The sequence below is a fragment of the Triturus cristatus genome, chromosome 2_2 (assembly GCF_964204655.1).
Source record: "Triturus cristatus chromosome 2_2, aTriCri1.1, whole genome shotgun sequence".
Classification (NCBI taxonomy): domain Eukaryota; kingdom Metazoa; phylum Chordata; class Amphibia; order Caudata; family Salamandridae; genus Triturus; species Triturus cristatus.
The window spans coordinates 50,234,497-50,255,624 of NC_140582.1; the positions used below are offsets into that span (position 1 = coordinate 50,234,497).

Genomic DNA, 21,128 nt, shown 5'->3' on the forward strand with positions numbered 1-21,128 from the left:
ACATCCATCTACGCAAAAGAGACATGGCTCAATGCAGTGACCAGCTTTCTATTACAACCATCCAACAATAAGCGACAGGATTTCATGCAGACACTGTCTTCCCATTACATCCATCCAACAATAAGATACAGGACTACATGCAGACATTGGCTTCCTATTACATCCATCCAACAATAGGGTACAGGACTGCATGCAGACACTAGCTTCCTATTACATCCATCCAACAATAAGGGACAAGGCTGCATGCAGACACTGGCTTCTGATTACATCTATCCAACAATAAGGTACAGGACTTCATGCATGCAGACACCAGCTTCCTATTTCACCTATTAAACAATAAGGTACAGGACTGCATGCAGACACCGGCTTCTGACTACATCCATCAAGCAATAAGGAACTGGACTGCATGCAGACACCAGATTCCTAATGCATCCATCCAACAATAAGGGACAGAACTGCATATAGACACCTGATTCCTATTACATTCATTCAAAAATAGGGTATAGGACTGCATACAGAGACCAGCTCCCAAATGCATCCATCCAACAATAAGGGCTAGGACTGCATGCAAACACCAGATTCCTATTTCATCCATCCAACAATAAGGAACTGGACTGCATACAGACACCAGCTTCCAATTACATTCATCCAACAATAAGGGCCAGGACTGCAAGCAGACACCGTCTTCATTCTACATCCATCCAACAATAAGTGGCAGGACTTCATGCAGACACCGGCATCCTATTACGTCCATCCAACAATAGGGTACAGGTCTGAATGTGCACCCTGGCATCCTATTACATACATCCAATAATAAGACGACAGATCTGAATGCAGACAATGGCTCCATATTACATTCTTCCAACAATAAGGTACAGGACTGCAAGCAGACACCGGCTTCTGATTACAGCCACCCAACAATAAGGGGCAGGGCTCCATGCAGACACAGGCTTCCTATTACATCCATTCATCAATAAAGGACAGGACTGCATGCAGCCACCAGCTTCCAATTTCCATCCATCCAACAATAAGGGACAGGATTGCATGCAGACAGCAGCTCCGTAATAAATCCATCCAACAATTAGGGTCAGACCTGTATGCAGACAAAGGCTTACTATTTTATCAATCCAACAATAATGGGCAAGATTGCAGGCAGACACTGGCTTCTAAGAAATCCATCTAACAATATGGGGTCAAGACAGCATGCAGACACCGGCTTCCAATTTCCATCCATCCAATAATAAGGGACAGGACTACATACAGACACCAGCTTCCTGTTACATCCATCCAAAAATACAGGACAGGACTGCATGCAGACACCGGCTTCCTATTTCATCCACCAAACAATGAGGTACAGGACTGCATGCAGACACCGGTTTCATATTACATCCATCCAACAATAATGGACAGGACTGCATGCAGACACCGGCTTCAGATTACATTCATCCAACAATAACGGACAGGACTGCATGCAGACACCGGCTTCAGATTACATCCATCCAACAATAATGGACAGGACTGCATGCAGACACCGGCTTCCTATTTCATCCACCAAACAATGAGGTACAGGACTGCATGCAGACACCGGTTTCATATTACATCCATCCAACAATAATGGACAGGACTGCATGCAGACACCGGCTTCAGATTACATTCATCCAACAATAACGGACAGGACTGCATGCAGACACCGGCTTCAGATTACATCCATCCAACAATAATGGACAGGACTGCATGCAGACACCGGCTTCCTATTTCATCCACCAAACAATGAGGTACAGGACTGCATGCAGACACCGGCTTCAGATTACATTCATCCAACAATAACGGACAGGACTGCATGCAGACACCGGCTTCAGATTACATCCATCCAACAATAATGGACAGGACTGCATGCAGACACCGGCTTCAGATTACATTCATCCAACAATAACGGACAGGACTGCATGCAGACACCGGCTTCAGATTACATCCATCCAACAATAATGGACAGGACTGCATGCAGACACCTGCCTAATATTACATTTAACTAACAATAATGGACATGATTGCATGCAGACACTTTCTTCCTGTCACATCCATTTAAAAATAAGGGACAGAACTGCATGCAGACACCGGCTTCATATTACATCAATCCAACAATAAGGCACAGGACTGCATGAAGACACCGGCTTCCTATTAAATCCATCCAACAATAAGGAGAGGGACTGCATGCAGACACCGGCATTCTATTACATCCATTCAACAATAGGTAGGGCTACATGCAGATGACACCAGTTTCCTATTCACTCCATCCAACAATGAGGGACAGGTTCTATTAAACTTGCTCAATAATAAAAGTGAGAGCTAATTGGAGACACTGGCTTCTTATTACATCCAACCAGGAATACAGGGCATGGCTACATGCAGACACTGTTGTCTTTTTACATGCGTTCAGGAACATGGGACAGGGCTTTTGCAGATACCAGTTCCCTGGGATATCCACTCACAAACAAAGACAAGGCTATAGGCAGACACTTGTACCCGGGAATCCTCTATCCTGCCACTTCTAATAATGGCAGAAGCCTTCCCTTGCTTTACAGACCAGGACCCCAACCTAGTGGTCTGGCTAACCTGCGGGGGGTGTACGCCTTCTGACTAACTAATTTTCCCATTAGCCTTGGTGCAAATGTGTCTGGGGACAGGTGGAGGACAGCTTCCTACTTTGGGAGTCAGCCTGCGTGCATATCGAGGGTGGTGCATGCTTTAAAGCTCACCGCCTTGATGGACCACTTCACTAGCCATCCTGTCAGGAAGGGAGGCATTACCTCTGCAGCAGGGATTCTGCCCAGAAACAGAGCTATCTGGTCTCTGAACTCTCGCTCCATGAGTGTTTTCTAACTCGATTATATGATAAGACTTATTTGCTCATAAACAGCAGCTGCGCTCTTCTGCTATGTCATGGTGCTAGTGCCTGACCAGAGAGAATAACAAGGGCCCCACAGAGCCTTGAAACCCTAATAGGTGAATTGTTGCACTATATAAGAATCCTGATTGATTGATTGATTGATAGATTGATTGATGTTCAAAGGGGCTAAAGCCAACTGCCTTCTGTGGCACCTCTCTGTAGCCAAACAAGATACAGGGTGACAGGACATCCCATCTCTTTCTGAGAATTTCAGGGAGTCCCATTATCATGTCCTTTAATGTTTTGTTCAACCTTTCAAGTTAACCATTCGTCTGGGGGTGATAGGATGTGTTGAACCTATACCTCACACTACATTCATTACACATTGCACATTTGGGTATCCAGGCATGAAGTTTGTCCCTCTATCTGAAACTACCTCTTTATGAAACCCCATTGTGGTAAAAATATAAAGTCAGACCTTTTCTTTTGCAAAAGCAGTGGCAGTCCTGAGGGGAATAGTCTCTGGGTACCTAGTGGCATGGTCCACTACCAGTTGAATGAATCTGTTCCCAGATGCAGCTGGAGAGTAAAGAGGACCAGCAATGCAAAACCGTATCCTCTCAAAGGGAGCCCCAACCACTAGAAGTGGAATTAAGGGAGCCTTTGGTTGTCCCCCGGTCTTGCCTTTGGCTTGACAAGTGACATAACGGGTGACAAAACTCCTTCACTTTTTCAGACATCTGGTGACAATAAAAATTGGCAACCAACCTGTCTCAGGTTTTCGTTTGTCCTAGATGTCTATCTACGGGGATGTCATGAGCTAAGGTCAGAATAAAGTCTCTATACACTTGGGGTACCAACATTCTCCTGGCAGCCCCTGGTTTGGGGTCCCTGGCAACAGTGTAGAGAAGCTCATCTTCTCCGTAGCTACTCTGGGTGCAACTGACATCTGCCTTCTCTTGCCTTGCAGCTTACTGCCTGTCCTTCAAGAGTAGGACTCAACTTTTGCCCTTAGCATAGGTCCTCTCTGAAGGGTCCCCCTGTACTAAGAACCTCCGCCAGGTTACGCCAGGCTCCTTCAACTTCAGTTCCCCTCCCAGCTGCCAGGGCATCTACCTCAGGTGAACTCTCCACCTGGTCATGCGATCTTTTTGAAGCTGCCTTAGCAGACTCCTTTCCATTTCTCCTACTCTGGGTCCCTAGGGCCACTGTTGCAGGACCCAGGTTCCCATGAATTCACTGATGTGCTGCTTGTGCTATGGTAGTAACACACAGCCACCCAGGGAGACTCAGCATTTCTGCACAAACCTTCCTTTCGACTTCTGTCCATGCAGAAGTCTCTAGATCATTTCCCAACATACACTCCACTGGGATGGCAGGGGACACAACCACCTTCTTTAAGGCAGTAATCCTTCTCCACTCTAAGCTTACCAAGGGCATTGGATGGAACTTAGTCTCATTGTCAGCACTGGGAACCTGCTGACTAACATTGGCACCTGTATCCCTCAGAGCCTCTACTTCAGTCCAATTGATATTTGGCCTTGTCCATACTTTTCCAAGCTTGGAGGTAAGACAGCCAGGGCTTTAACATCCACCCCACCATGAAAACTAAAGTAGCCTCAGTATTTCCTCTGGCCTTCCTAGAGTACACTTCCATCCCCACGCCTATGCTAGTCTATCCCTTGGTTTGACCACCATTTGGGGATGTTGGAACAAGCTGGATCTCCTCTCTTTTTCCGTGACTGGTGACAGTCAAAGCATGCCCCATAAGCCTTTGCAGGATCCAAATTCTTAACTTGGTAACCATAGACTGGGGAGAGTTCTGGGGGCCCTCGCTTGAGAAGAACGTTGGGGGCCTTTAGAAAACCCTTCTTTTTATCCTTGTTGATTCTCACCCCCTTTCTCCTGCTCACAAGTCTGAGCACCCTTCTTGTGGTCACTCCCACCATGGACCTTTTTTCACCCTGGTTCTAGCCCACTTGTCAGCTGCCTTCCCCAGCTCTCTGGGAGAAGGCAATTTCTCTGCAGTACAATTAGACAAAATGTGCTTGTTAGACTTGGCATCCTTGTCATGGTTACCCATAACTTTTTGCCTTCAGATCTCCTGTTTTTGCTGAGTTCATTGTTATTGGCCTTAGGACTCTGTGCACTTTACCACTGCTAACCAGTGCTAAATTGCTTAGGTTCTTTCCCTAAAACATGGTAACATTATCATATAGACAATTGGCATATTTATTTTACCTATAGGTCCCTAGTAAAGTGCACTACGTGTGCCCAGGGCTTGTAAATTAAATGCTACCAGTTGGCCTGAAGCACTGATTGTACTACCCACTTCAGCAGCCCTTCAAACATGTCTTAGGCCTGCCATTACAGAGCATGTGTGTGCAGTTTAAACTGCCATGCCAACCTTGAAGGATAACCCCCTGGCTAGGCCCTAACGTTCCTTTTTATTACATGTAATTCACCCATAGGGTAGGCCCTGGACAGCCCCAATGGCAGAGTGTTGTGTATTTAAAAAGCTGTACAAATCATTTTAAGTTTTAAAAGTTCTGGTAGTGAAAAATACTTCAACTTATTTTCACTACGGCATGGCCTATGTCTCCCACAGGTTGACATTTGGATTGCCTTACTTTATTTTATAAGTGTAATTTCCAATTCAATCAATCAATCAGAGGTTTGTTAAAGCATGACTACTCACCCGTAAGGGTCTCAAGGCACTAGGGGTAGGGGGGTGCAGGTTCCTTTCCATCAAGGAAGGGTCTGTCGAAGAGCCAGGTTTTGATGTTTCTTGTGAAGATGGGGAGCGATGTTGTCTGCCTGAGGTGGAGCAGAAGGGCGTTCCATGCTTTGGCCGCGAGGAAGGAGAAGGAGTGGCCTCCCGCTCTGGTCTTTCTTGTGCGGGGGACCACGGCGTAGGAGAGCTGGGCTGATTGTAGGGTCCTTTGCGCTGCATGGAATTTGAGTCGGCTGTTCAGGTATGCTGGTCCGGTGCCATGGAGGGCCTTGTGTGCGTGGGTGAGCATCTTGAAGGTGATTCTCTCCTCAAAGGGGAGCCAGTGGAGTCTGCACAGGTGCTGGGAGATGTGGCAATGTTTTGGCAGGTTGAGGACCAGTCTTGCGGCGGCGTTCTGGATCTTCTGTAACTTGTGCATAAGGTTTTTGTTTATTCCGGCGTAGAGTGCGTTGCCGTAGTCAAGTCTGCTGGTGACCAGGGAAGAGATTGAGAAGAGATAAGACCCCAAAGTCTGGTGTCTCTTTTTTTGGCAGCTTTATCTGGTGCAAACTTGACCCTAAGGTATTGGAGTGCTTTACATGAACACCAGTTACATTACACAAGGACACATTCATTTTTGGTAAGCACAGGGATATTAATAGATTTGCCCGGAATCACAGGATGTTGAGCTGAGGCTAGACATGGTTCCCCAACTCCAAAGTCCGTGGCTCTGGTTGTTATACCACATTTTCTCTGGAATCACAATTTAAAATCCCAACTTATGGTAAAGTTGCATTTTAAATTTCAATTCTGAAAATGCAACTTTTAGAAAGTTTTACTTAAGCCTTTGGTGCAGCACACATATGAAGAGGAAGTAAGGAGGAGAAACAAAGATATTTCCCCTCATTATGTCCCAACTGGGGAGGTGTGGGGTTTTGCTGCATTGCCAGGTTTACTAGTAATGGGAAATCTGGAAATGCACCAAAATCCATGGGTCGATGCATGGGAACACCCACGCTCCACCAATGGAAAGCTTTCCCAGGTCAGAGAAACACAACGCAGAAATTTGTGCTCCGTTGCATTACTCTAGATGTATAAAGCCAGGCAAGGCCACACAAGGTGAGTCATCTATTGAGATCAGTGCCAAGGATTTCTGTTGTGGGACAGTTGAACAATGTTTGTGAACACCTATAACCTATACTATGAAGAATTGATATACGGGCCCTGCCTTATCATTTTTTCACACAACGAAATCCAGCAAAACACCTTACAGTGCTACGTGGCATGGAAAGAAGAGGGCAGGAATGCACCGTATGTGTAAAAATATGGCACATTTCTGATCTTTGCCTGCTCTGATGCACAAACTGCTGCCTAGCACCAAAACAAGCACCACTTGCACCATGGTGCATTGCGGGTAGAATTGTTTTGGGCTGGAAGGGACACCTTCCTGCCCAAAAACAGTCCTCTGAGTCGTTTTCCTCTTTCTATATGTGCAGCAGAGGAAACAACGGGGAGAAAATATAAAGATATTTGGCAACAGTGTTGGTAAATATGAAATTGCTTCAGAATCCATTGATGGATGTGTGGTAACACCCTCGCTCCATCCATGGAATGTCTTCTAAGGGCAAAGTAACTCTGGCCCCGAATTTCCCTACGTTGTGTTACTCCAGAACCACCAAGCAATGCAGGGCCATACAAGGTGGGCTTATGTGGCTTGCTAAACCTTATGTTAGCTTGCTTGATGCAAGGCCAAAGCAATCTATTAATATATGTGGCCCTTGGTTCCTAACTGCTTGTCAGCTTTCTGATGGAGCTACAAAGCAGATATTCCAAATCTAGTAGAAGCAATTACACCACGGTTCATTCAGAATCATGGCCACGTGCTAAGGGTGTGTTGGTAGGGACACAAGGTAAGAGCTAAGCACTTTTCAGTATGATCAGTAGTATGATCAAAACTGTGATAAGCTATATAAGAAAAATGCACAAACATTAATCAAAATATATCCTATGGCAAAACATGTGTAAATGTTTGCATATATTCTTGAAAATGCATTTACCTTTGTACATCTGTGGTTGAAGTTTCCTCTTCTCTAAAAAGAGAAACAAATGAAGATAAAATCATTAATCCTTGTTTTAAATACAAACTGATGTCCGAACAATGAATGTGTACAAATGCAGACTTTATCAGCAAAAGTCTCAGTGTAGAAGAAAAATGATACAGTCTGTGCTCAGGCGTTCCCTGGATCTCATCAACAAACGAGTACTTTTGAGGATCAATAGGTGCTTGCCCTAAAGTCTCAGGCCCAGATTTATAATATTTTCATACAACACAACGCACCAAGACATCTTGCTGCACTGCATGGAAGCGAAAGAGCAGGAAGGCACCTTATCTGTCGAGATATGACGCATTCCTATTCTCTGCCTAAGCTGGTGCACAAACCACGGCCTAGCAACAACTCAGACACCCTTACACCATGGTGCAAGGTTGCCTGGCTTACAGGTAGGATTGTTTTTGTGTAGGAAGGTACACTTTCCCGCTCACAGAAACAATCGTCAGAGTTTTTTCCTCTTTCGAAGTGTGCTGCAGAATACTGCCCACTTAGAAAGAGGAAGCAACATGTAGAAATAAAGATATTTCTTGGAGCGTCTCCCCTGGGAAGGCATGGATTTCTGAGGCTTTCCCTTGTCGACTAGTATTGGATAATATTGTATGCCCTCTCATGACAGATTCATGCAGACAGCAACTTGCGCTACCTTGTCTTACTTCAGATTTACCAATCCACACAGGTCCACACAAGGTGGCCTTGCTTGACTTGGCAAATCTGATCTATGGATGGCGTTGCCCTTGCATCACCTTGTGTGACGCAAGGTCAACGCAATCCATTAATAAACCTAGCCCAGTCTATATACAAAGAAAGCCTGAAGAGGTGAACTGGCTCCCACTGTAAGCCTTTTGATCTCCTATCTGACCAATAATGTGCTCCATGTAGTTTATAAAAAACTAGAAATATTGATTAAGAAGCAAGATACGCAGGTTTAGCTGCAAGGAATGTCTCATCTATCATGTGACAGACTGTCAATCAATCAATCTGGATGTATAAAGTGTGGCTAATCACCCAATAAGTTATCCAGGCGTTTGCAGGTTATTTGAACAGCCAGGTCTTGAGGGCCATGGAGAATTCTGGAAGTGAGGTGATGGTCCAGAGGTGCGTGGGTAGACTGTTCCAGGTCTTTGCTGCGATGTGGAAGAAGGAGTGCCCTCCACTTCCGCTCCGGTAGATGCAAGGAGTATGGGCAAGTGAAAGGGAGGCGGAGCATAGTCTTCTCGACTATTGGTGGACAATCAGGTGGTGGGTAATATAGGTTGTGTAGAGCCTTGTGTGAGTGGGTCAGCAGCTTGAATTGGCATCTCTTCTGTATGAGGAGCCAGTGGAGTTACCTGGGGTAGGGTGTGATGTAGGTTCATCGGGGAAGGGCAAGGACGAGTCTGGATGCAGTGTTCTGTATGGTTGGAAGTCTCTGTAAGAGGTATGTGGCAATTCCTTCATAGTCCAGTTGGCTGGTGATGAGGGACTGTGTCACAGTGGGACTCATGTATAGGGGTAGCTACTTGAAGATCGTACGTAGCATACGCATAGTGCAGAGGTGAAGGAGATGGCGTTGATCTGTGATTTCATGGTGAGCTTGTTGTAAATGATGATTCAGAGGTTTCTGACATGATCGGAGGGAGAGGGTGCAGGTCCTAGGTCTGATGGCCACCAGGAGTCATTTGATGTGTAGCTGTTGTTGCCAAAATTCAGTACTTCCATCTTGTCTGTGTTCAGCTGCAGGAAGTTGTTCTTCATTCAGTCAGTGATGTTTGTCATGCATCTGTGGAAGTTGTTTCTGATGATGTTGGCCAGCGGGGCCTTATTTGTGTTAAAGAGCATGGGGCTAAGGGATGAGCCTTAGGGGACGCCGCAGGTGATCTCCTTGGATTCAGAGGTAAAAGGTGGGAGGTGGAGCCTTTGGGTTCTTCCTGTGAGGAGGGAAGCGATCTATCTAAGCACGTCCCCATGGATGCCGATGTGGTGGAGTCTTTTGATCAGCATGTGGTGGCATACTGTGTCGAAGGCTGCTGAGAGGTTGAGGAGGATCAAAGCTGCTGTTTCTGTGAAAAGCTTTCTATCAAGGAGAGGGACCTATTACAGTTGTTTCATTGTAGCATAGTTTTTCTCAGTGTCCGCTGGTTGAACAATATTTGAGCTACTGACTGGAAAAAGTATTTATATTGTGGAGAGAATAACAATTAATGTGTTGCACCATTTGATATATGATAAGACGATAGTGGGGGAGGGGTTACTTCCTCCCACCTTGCATTTTGAAGACTGAGAACACTGGAGCAGTGGTGGGGGAGGGGTTACTTACATGGGTAATATTTACCTTAACCCCTGTGCTGCTTATACAGGATGCAAACAATACAAATGTTATAATCCACAGGTTTGAGGAAAGCCCCTGGAAGAACCTGCAGAACTCAGAGAGATGGCTCAAGACAATCTTCTCGGATTTGGGAGATTTGTTCAGAAACTGTAAAAAAGAGGTTCTTATGACTGATGAAGAGGTCTCATCGACTGATTAAAGGTAGCAAAATTGTCTACACAACCAAATGATTATGGGGCACATCTTGAACATTTGTTGTGCAGGTTTGCTCCTGTGTTTATTGTGGTCCATGTTCTCAGAATCTAGCTAGGGCTGCTGATCAGTCTCACAGTACCAGAGTGCCTAGGAAGTGCCAAGGAGAGGCTTCAACTGGATAGCAATGAAGAAACCTAGGCAACACTGGCAACAAATAGTGTACAAGAAGAAGTCCTATTGATTGCAGCAGGTTGAAAGGTCAGTGCTGGCAACATTGGAGCCCTACTCTCTCATAAGGAAGGTGAAAAAAGCTATCCCGAAAAGTCCTCCAGGTGAATCCAAAAACCCTTGGCTCTTTAGAATCCCCATTTTTTCAGGAAAAACGGACACAGATTTGGCAAAGATAGCTTATGTGGAAATAAGTTATGAATGCCTATGAGTGCATTATGACAAATAGCCAAATAAAAGGCATCAGCAGTTAAGGTATCAAGAGAAACATACACTTTGGCTCCAGAATCTGCCAATACTGTGTGGCACTAGCTACAAATCTTTATCAATGCAATTCTTGAAAATATTCTGAGTAATGGTGTAACAAGACGAACGTTTGGAGTCAGAACAATATTTATACCCACATAATTTAAAATTTCTTTACTGTCCCAAAAAAACACTAAGACCAGCTGAGTGTTGATTACCTGGCAGAATCGCTGCTAATCATTGCATCCCTACAACCCAACAATTAAAGGATGGTGATCAGGAATCATTATATCCAACCCTAAAGTTCTAGTGCCACCGCATGCAGGAAACAAGTCTGCTACTTTTTATTTTGACCTTTGCAAAAAAACTCAATTTCTTTTTTGCTTTCTTTACTGATTTATTCAATGATTTCTTTATGTATTTACTAAGTTAATTGGTAATTGTACTTATTGCAGTAAAAGTGTACTCTTCTTCAGGATGTCACACCCTGGTCTTATAAAGGTGCACCTGCAAGGGTCTCAAATTTGGCATGTTAATGTCCAGAGCTTTCTGCAATAAATCCAGTGACCCAGCTGCATGCACATGTGAAATTAACTTGCATTGGCCAAGAAAAGTGTCTTCTGGGGGGTCACAGGCCACTACCCACCGTCAGCAGTTTATTGAGAGCGTTCAACGTCTTGTATCCATTGGGCTTTTGCAGCTGCATATAGAATTTAAGGTGAATCATATAAATATTGACCAATTTAGCGAGCCTGATCTCCTGTTTCATTTTGACGTCCTTAGAAGTGTCACCTACTACCATATTCTGAGTGTTCACAACAGTGAAAGATGCTTAAAGATGCCATGGTTTGCTTTTCACAATGCACTTCACAATAACACTTTACTCCTATAAGATAAGAAAGTTGCACCCTCTAGTGACTCTGTTCAATTTTCAAAATTTTCTATCCTCCTACCCAATGGGTGATGGCCATGACTGGGATAGAAAACATGGCAGAATTACAGCTTGATATCCATCCCTGGTTAGTCCAACAACTTTTTCAGCCATGACAGACACATTTTTATTGTACAAAGTTGACGGAATCTTCAACCCTTCTCTCTTATACCCTTCTCTCGTCCTCTTTCTACCGCTCTTTAATTCTGCCTATTTCTCCATTCATTATTTATCTTACAACTCTCCCTACCTTACTTATGCATTGCTGAATTGTACAGTTCAGTTGTTTTGTCTTTTAAGGGTGTTTTTTGTTGAACTGTTGTATTTTTATCGAGTTTATGTTATGTTATGTCGATTTGTATGGTGCAGCTTATCCCCTGTGATGGTATTTAGGTGCTCCTAGTTGTACAGCCAGGTCTTCAGTTTCTTGCAGGAATTGACAAGTGCAGTAGCCATCCTGGTGTGTTGAGGACGTTAGTTCCAGTGCTTGGCAGCAATGAAGGAGAAGGCATGACGTCCTGACTTGCTTATGCAGTTGCATGAGACTCGTAAGAGGAAAAAAGGTAAGGAGCGTAGCTGTCTGGAAGGTTGGTAGAGTTCAAGTCGGTTGTTGAGGTATGCTGGTCAAGTGTTGTGGAGGCTTTGTAGGTGTGGATGTATGAGAAATCTGGGGGCAGTGTTTTAGATGGTGTGGAATCTGTCTGTGAGCTTCTTGGAGATGCTGACGTAGTTTGAGTTGTTGTAGTGGAGTTTACTGGTTATGAGGGCCTAGGTGACAATGGGCCTTGTATGCATGCAGTCCTATGAAAATCTTGTGAAGCATTCTGATCATGAGGCAGCAGGATGCGACCAGAGAGTTGACATGTTTTTTTATTGCAAGGTTGTCGTCAAGGATGATGCTGAGGTATCTGGCGCGGTGTGTGGGGGTGGAACCTGAGTCAGGTGGCCATCAGGAGGAGTCCTAAGGGGAGCCCTTGTTTCTGAAAATCAGGATCTCCATTTTATCCGTGTTGAGTTTAAGGAAGTTCTCTCACATCTAGTTGTCCACAGTGAACATGCAGGAGATAAAATTGGTCCTAGTGGTGTTGTTTGTGTCAGTTACGGAGAGTATGAACTGAGTGTCGACGGTGTAGGAGTCAGTGTTGATGCTGTGGGCTCTGATAATATGGGCAAGGAGGGCCATGTACACATTATACAGAAATAAGTTGAGGGAGGAGTCCCTGGAGACTCTGCAGAGAAGCTTCTAATATTTAGTGGTGAAAGTGGAGAGTCTGAAGCGTTGAGTCCTGTTGGAGAGGAAGGAGGCAACCCAACTCAGGACGGGCCATTGAATTCTTGAGTTCTGGATTCTGGCAATGAGATTGCCAATGGAGATGGGTTCAAAGGTCACTGTGAGGTCAAACAGGCTGAGAGTGAAGGTTTCCCCTCTGTTCATGATGAACCGGTTGTCGTGTGTTGCTACCAGGAGGGCAGTTTCTGTGCTATGGTTCCTGTGGAACCCTGACTGGGTGGAGTTCAGGAGGTGTTGCTGTTCAAGATGGGCAGAGAGTTGATTGCTAAACTCTTTCTCCAATACTTTGGCCAGGAAAGGAAGGAGCTAGATGGGGCTGTGGTTGCTGGGATATTTCTGGTTGGGCAAGGACGTCTGCATGTTTCCAGCGTTCTGGGAAGATTCCATTGAGGATGGAAGAGTTGATGATGATGGTAAGGTTAGTGCTGATCAGTGTGCTTCCCAAGATGTACATGTGGTGAGGGCAGGGTCTGTAGTAAACCCTGAGTGGGTGGTCTGCATCATTCTGGCAGTGTCATCTGTGGTAAGAGGGCTCCAGAATTTGGGTGTTCCTTATTGTGGAGGGGGCTTGCGGTATTAATGTTTTTCACGGTAGGTTGGGGTGCGAAGTTGGTGTTGATCTCAAGTATTTTATTAGTAAAGTCAGAAAGGTCGTTGCAGATAACCTGTGAGGGGATGATAGTATTGGAGGCAGCTGTTGGATTGATGAATACTTTGATGATGTTGCAGCGCTCTTTGCCAGAGTTGGACCAGGATTCTAGCATGAGCACAAGGTAAGCTTTCTTGGCTTCTTTTTATCTGGGCAAGGTATCTTCTGAGTCCTAACGGTTTTGTCTTCTGGTTTTCCATCTTCTTCCTAGTTATTTGCAAAGATGCTTGAGGTCTCTTAGGTATTCCATCTATCAGCATGCTTGAATGTGAATTCTTGTATGCCTGATCTTCTTCATTTGAACGAAGGTGTTGGCACAGTCTGAGCTCCAGTTGTGGAAAGTGGATAGGTAGTTCTACAGGTCACCTATGAGGATAGGCTGGTTGGATCTGAGGGTTTGGATCCAGTTTGTTTCTGTTATGTTGTTCCAGTTGCGACTGAGGTTTCTGACTGGTTTTGGTTTGCTGGATTAGGGTGCTTTGATGTAGAAGTGTACTTTGAGTGGAGTTATGTTGCTGAAGGAAATCTTGTTGCGGGCTGTGAAGATTTGGGTTGAGTGTGTGTCCGGTAATGTGAATGAGGCTTTTATGAGTAAATCCGAGGGCTTTGCCGCAGACTCCCGGTTCTGAGTAGGGCCTTAGACTGGTAGAAGGACCAGGTACGTGGGAGCTAGGGTGAAGGCTCAATGGGGTCACGCAGCAGCCCCCATTAAGTAGGTAGTGGGGGAAGGGCTTGGGGGGAGGGGTTAGCGAGGGGTAGAACACTGCAGTAACAGAAGGCACACAGGGGAACAGGTAAGAAAAGGGGGAGGAGGGAAGAGTCCCCAAAGAGAAGATAAAAATGAGAGAGACAAGAAGAGCAAAAGCAGAGAAAGCAACAACCAAAGACAATAAATGTGGGCACAAATATGAGCACTAAAAGGCTAGGAAAGAGCACAAAATAGGCCCAGAAGTCTGGGATGAGCAATGAAATTGGAACAAAAGACAAACTGACACAAAGAAGAAACTAGTAGAAAAAGCAAAAAGGAGCACAAGAGGTAAACACAATTGAGAAACGAGCTCAAAAGATAGACAGGGACAGACACCAAGCAGAGTATAAAACACAGGTCAAAGCAAGAGTGTGAATGAGTGACTTAGAGGAGAGAGGAGAATGAGAGATGATGGAGAAGGAGAAAGGAGGAACACAGTGAGGCAGACAGCCGGGTACAAGGAGGGCCTTTGACTGGAAAGAGGATCAGTCCAAGGTAAATGGAAGTTGGGGCCTAGGCACCTGCTCAATGGGGTCGCACAGTGGCCACCATTAAGTATGTCCTAGGAGAGGGAGAAGGGTAAGGTTCAAACTACAGGTGGGTGGGAAACCCTAGTGGGAGAAGGCATGGGAAGAACAGGTAAGGAGAGGGCCGAGGATGGATGTGGGAAAAGCAAGGGAGGGAGGAGGTGGGGTAGTTCCTGAGGTGAAGGGTGAAGTGGGAGAGACAAGAGGAGTGAAAGCAGAATGAGAAACAAATCAAAGCAACAAAAACAGACACAAATACAGGCACAAAAGACTAGGAAAAGGCACAAAAATGGGCACAGAAGACTGGGTTGAGCAATGAAATGGCACAAAAGACAAATAGGAAAAAAGAGAAATGAGCACTAAACCAGAAAATCTCAAAAGATCACAAGAGCCAAAGCACAAAAAACAATAAGGCACAACAGAAGACAAAACAGCACAGACGTGAAGCACAAAAGAGTCCAAAAGGCAAAATACGAAGCACTGGTCAAAATGAAAGCGTGAAGGAGTGAGTGAGAGTAAGAGAGGAGGAGTGCAGCAAAGAAGGGCCTCACGGCTGCTTGCCGGATCTGACGGGGCCTTAGACTGGTCATAGGACCAGCCCAAGGTAAGTGGGGGCTGGGGCCTAGGCACCTGCTCAATAGGGTTGTACAATGGCTGCCAATCATTAGGCCCTAAGAGGGGGAGGAGCACAGGAGCGGGGCTAGGGATGGGTGGGAAGTCACAGTGGGAGAAGGTGGTGGAACAGGTAAAGAGAGGGGTGAGGAGGGAAAAGTGTGGCAGGAGGGGTAAGACGTTGAAACGAGGGGAGAAGTGGGGGCGAGAACAAGAGCAAAAGCAGAAAAGGCAGAAAAAAACAAGCCAAGGCAAAAAATCAGGCACAAAAAGACTAGGAAAGAACATAGAAGACTGAACTGAGCCATGAAATGGGAACAAAAGACAAAAGGCACAAAAGACAAACGGGCACTAAAGAAGAAAAAGCACAAAAGAGCACAAGAGCCAAAGCACAAAAGACAAAAGGGCATAGAAAACAAATTTCAGAGATGCCAAGCACAATAGGGCACAAAAGGCAGAGTACAAAGCACAAGTCAAAGCGAAAGTGTGAAGGAGTTGGTGGGAGCAGAGTGAGAGGAGATGGCGAGGGAGAGAGGAGGAGTGCAGTGAGGTGAGCCCTCGGTGCAGAGGGTCGGGTCTGTCAAGGGCCTTAGGTTGTTCAGAGTACAGAGTAAGTGAATGGGAGCTTGGGCCTAGGCCTCTAGAAGCAAAAACAATAGGTGGGCATAACTCGCATAAAGCTGTGTAGCCTAATCATAATGAATTTTCTCAGAATTACGAAAGATCATGCAGAATTCCGCAAGTGGAGTAATTTTGGACTTAGTACTATTGCTTGTGTCCATATTGGATGTGAGGGAAGAAATATGCTGAATGCAACAGAACATGAATAGTGAGCATCCACTACACTTATTCCATGTTTTAGCACTATTTTATTAACACAAATGTGAAGAAGCATTTTGTGCTATGGAATTTACTGAATGAAGCAGAATGTAAGTAGCGAGCGCAATCACCCACTCATGCTCAATAAATGTGCTCTAATGGCAGGATTTATCCTCCAAATTACGTGAGCAGGTGTACAGAAATGACTCCAATTACTCCAGTGTAATTAAAGTTCTGATACGGGCCTAGAAAACACGAAGAAATAGACGTAGGTAGATAAAAACAGACAGCTTCCTCAGTCATCATGTAAACATAAGTAGACAGTGTCTGATTGAAGATACCTGATTATTGATTGATTCATAAAGCTCTGCTACCTCCTCTCATGCATGACCCAGTAGAGGTGTTGGCATTTCTATTATGTGGTAATTCCCTACCATGATGCTACAGTGTACAAGAGAGGCACATTTATGTGATTGGTTGGTACTATCAATGAGTCATCCTGCATCTCACCCTGGGATATCCAAATGGTTGTGAATCACCAAACCTGGAGATGAGTTATCATCACACACTCACCACACCCAATTAGTGCTGTCCCATCAGTCAGCAATCGCAACAATACTACGTTTGTGTCTTTCATGATGTTAGCTTTCATAACTTAATTGTTCCTCTTGTACTTCTTTCTCTTACCGGTACATTCCACAGCAGCATCACTTCTGATGTGACAGGCATTATGCCCCCACACATCATGAGGACAGTCGAAGAAAGACGCCTCTGCTCCTGTGCATCGAATCTGACTTAGCCACACTGGGTGCCATCCTGCTCCAAACACTCCATTGCTATTTGGTGCTCTTAATGCTGATCCACATCCAAGATGTCTACAGACCACCTCAGCGTCCTTCATATCCCAGTGAGAATCGCAGATAGTCCCCCATCGCTTCCCATGCCTGACCTCTACCCTTCCGTTGCAGGCATCACCAGCATTAACCAAGCGGATCTCATCGACAACACCTGGGGCCAATGGGAGAGAAGGGAACAGATATTGAGTACATTGACTACTTCTAGAAAGGAGACATTCAAAGTTCAGTAAACGGATACAATATCAGCAGTCAGCAGGTTTCACTGCTTCTCCCCCTGAGCTCACAGATGGCCAAACAGATCTGAGAAGCTGAGCATTGTCCTGCTGTAAATCCTGAATTTATATATTTAATATAATCTAAAAATGTCCTGTGAATTAAATACACCATTTAGAGATTCTGGTATATTAACAGAAGCTCACCATTAAAAACATAAGTATTTTAAATTTGTAGAAATAAGCTGTTGTTTACACATGATGCAACATGAGTTACTGGTCTTAAACAATCATGTGCATTTGTAAAATGAAATCAGTTTCCTGGGAGCTTTTTGAATGGATAACTTAAAGAATATTGGAGAATTTCCTAGAAGAATAGTAAAATATTATTCGACTATAGAATTCAGAAGTCTATAATTCCCACACTGGTGGCCTGGTTTAGAGTTTGGCAGGTTGATAAAAGGCAGTCAGGGTGGTATGTCCAGCAATACTTCACCCACTAAATTTAAAGCTCACTGTCAGCCCTAAGACCACTCTATGGGTTTATAAGAACCACCATCACAGCGCTTTAAACAAAGCCATTGAGAGTGGGAGTTTGTTTGTGGATAAGTAGAAACAAATGGCCCCAACACCAAGGAAGTTTTTTTTCTCCCACAGTGTAGGTGTATTACATTTTATTTTATATTTTTATTTTAATTGTCCTTTACTGCCAGGATATTTGTGAATTTTACAGACAGTCAAAAAAGCCATCTGACCACCCATTCTATAAAGGGTGGGTGGTTGAATGGCATAGCTCAGACGTCTCATGCTTTCTCTGGTCATCGAAGAAAGGTTTACAATGAAGGAGTACATTTCGCTCTATTAGTGTAACCCTGGTGGTCCACCAGACTCTTAATTGGGTGATCTGACTATGCGTTTGGCAGCCAACGTTTGTTACTGTTGCCCTTATTAATTCCTTTGTTTACAGCACTTATATATTGCTTCATCCCATATAGTCTCTAATTCTAGGTGTTGTTTACTATTACTTAGTTTATTGGTACTAAAATTATTCACCACAGAACCTGAGATGCTGAGTTCCAGGTTCTGAGCTTGTGATGTGCAGGGCACAGCAGATGTTAGAGGTGAGCATTAATCCATTACTGGGTGCTTCCACCTAATGATAACACTCACTATGAGCTGAGGTTTCACAAACGAGCCTCACTGGACCCAGTACAGGTAGTGAGTTTATTACACTGTGAGGTCACACAACCGCACCCTATAATAAACAACTTTCCTTGCAGCGTACAGCAAAAAAGATCACAATGGTCCATTAAGGACGTGCTTTACATGTCGGTGGACAGGTTACTCTATCAGAATGGTGTTGGATCTCCCATCCCCCAAAATATAAATCCAATGGAATATAATTGAATTTATATGTCGGTGAATGGAATATCTCTCACAATTCTGGCGGAGTAACCCATCCCCCAAAATATAAATGAGGCCCTTAATGTACCCTGGTGATCCTATGCTGGAGGCACTTTGCACCGTCTGTTCAAGAACAAGCCATAAACCCTAAAACTATAATATTCCCCATAGTTCCTAATACGACAAGGATAGCTGCTTTATGAAAAGGTGGATCAACAAGCTAGCCAGTCCCTTTTAGATCTCCTGCTACACTATAGTCCAATGTGCAATTTGTTTTGTAAACATCAGGCCCTAATGTGGCCCTTTGAATCAGCTGCTTGAGGCGGGTACATTTTTCTTTCTCTCCATCCTTCTGTCGTGCCACTAGTGGGCTGTTTTCTTATCAGGAGTGGGTGTTTCTACTGCACTTATAGGGCACCTGCATGCTTCCTCCAAAGACTGCATGGGTTCCTAAGCCTGCACAGTCAAGTTGCCTCCTGCCTAGCAGGCATTTGCTCGTTTGCTGGTGTGGAAGCCAGCTGCTGCAGTCCTTTCTCCCCCGTCCCACCTCGCCTTCTCCCAACATGGGTCTTTCATTTGTGAAGAGAGAGGCAGGAGAAAAGCAATCATGGGGTAACCTTCCCCCTCACAGGATGCTCACACAGGCTCTGGGGCTGTCATGTGCCCGAGTTAGGCCTGGAAGGAAACAGTGTCAATTTACATGTACACGGTTCTTTCCTAAAGTTGCCTTCCCTTTGTCACATCAACCTTTGACACACATTTGCATTTACTATGCTTGGGTAAGTTTGTAAGAAACACTGACCTTGCTGACACAAAAGAACTTTGTGAGAACACTATCACACAGCCTTGGCATTTAATGCAAGGCCCTCACATGCGTGTTACAAATGTGTTTGTTATTTACGTCCATATGGCGACGCAGCTATCTGTAGAACACAAACAATGGTTACCCGATCACAATCTCGGCCCAAGGCAAGGATGACATTTTCTATATATAGCCTTTTGTTTCCTAACATAATGAGAGGACACACTTCTGCTGACTTTGAGGCGTCCCTGCATGCTGAAGTTTTCGACTAGCAGCTGACAGACACCTACCTGAGGGGTGTTCAGTTTGTGACCAAGATGGACTCCAACATTCTTTCCCACCAGGTAAAGGGGTTATATCATCCAGAAGGGGATTTCTTGGCAGACCAGAGATTCACACCCTAGTCATGTTGGTTAGGGTTTGCATCATAGACGTACACTAGATTGTTATAATACTGCATTTGTATGCATAAATAAGCTGTCTCCTCAAGGTAGTGGATCTCTTTGTTTTATTCACTGTATTGACACTCATCATAACCTTTGTCTGCTTCTGTCTATTAATTATTACAGCCCATATTTTCTATACAAGAATCACATACGTTCAATAAATATTGAAAAACATCCCTTCAAGTATTCTTTGTATATTTCTCTGAGCGAAAGAGAGAATGCGTGGCTGAACAACAAGTTCTAGGTCTGTAACCACGATTCGTGGGGGAAAAGGGTTTTCATGTTCAGCAGTTGCCAGAACTGTTCTCTGCCTGTCTAGATACGGAGGGTTTAATGGTGGCACTGTGAGCTGGACCAAGGGACAACATATCCAGCGGGAGTGCATGGAATCAGTCTGGCACCATTCTAACTTTATGTTGTCCTCCAGATTAGTGGAAACTACACAACAGGGCTGCCAGGACTGTGGTAATAATTAGCTCACTCAACCTGGGGCAAAAATGAATGATAGAAGCAACACACGCTTGTAGATGGAGGGTATCCCTGGGCACTGATCTTCCTCGTGGGGGAACCTTTGATTCACTGTGATGTGGCTGGCTTCTAGTGGTCCCCTGTGATACTGTCCCCCTGTCCCTCCTCTTGGGAATACTTTTATGTGAAGAGTGTGGATCATTGAGGCTCTTGCCGGGCTGGTCTCTTGGGATACTGCTTCCCCCCAATAGATGTACTTAATTCACGTTTAGATGTGGGGCACGGTTTTGCAGCCCAGCAGCCTGGCACAAGTGCCATTAATACAACTAGAGATCTTGGGACCTCTTGGGCCTTTCCTTATCAGATTTATTTGCACTTTGCTACTGGTGACGTGCTCCAGCCAGTATATTATCAATTTAGGGTCTCAACTTTGTTGCTGATACCTTTGCTGAGCTCATTTTAAACTCCTCTTCTTTGTTGAGCGAGAGCTTCAGGGACCTGCCCTCCTATGCCCTGTCATTGTGGCTCTTTGGCTCGGGGTCTTCCAGCAGCAGTACCCCACAGGTCTCAAGGAATAATGCACTGCCTTCATGAACCTCTCAGCTTCAGAGGCCTCCTGGCCTATTACACTGTTCCTATGTGTCTAATTAGACTGTGTGTCGGACAACAAAACT

General features: G+C 44.9%; 1 protein-coding gene across 2 annotated transcripts in view; it reads right to left on the reverse strand.

The window, feature by feature from the left end:
- LOC146861816 (CD5 antigen-like) overlaps window positions 1-21,128 on the reverse strand; it is a 417,568-nt gene that overhangs the window by 5,144 nt on the left and 391,296 nt on the right. For both annotated transcript variants that reach the window (XM_085640970.1, XM_085640971.1), the window contains 2 exons: window positions 16,953-17,273; window positions 7,658-7,690 (listed from right to left, as the gene is read on the reverse strand). In XM_085640970.1, coding sequence (XP_085497096.1) covers window positions 7,658-7,690; window positions 16,953-17,273 — 354 coding nt within the window. The remainder of the gene's footprint in view (window positions 1-7,657; window positions 7,691-16,952; window positions 17,274-21,128) is intronic.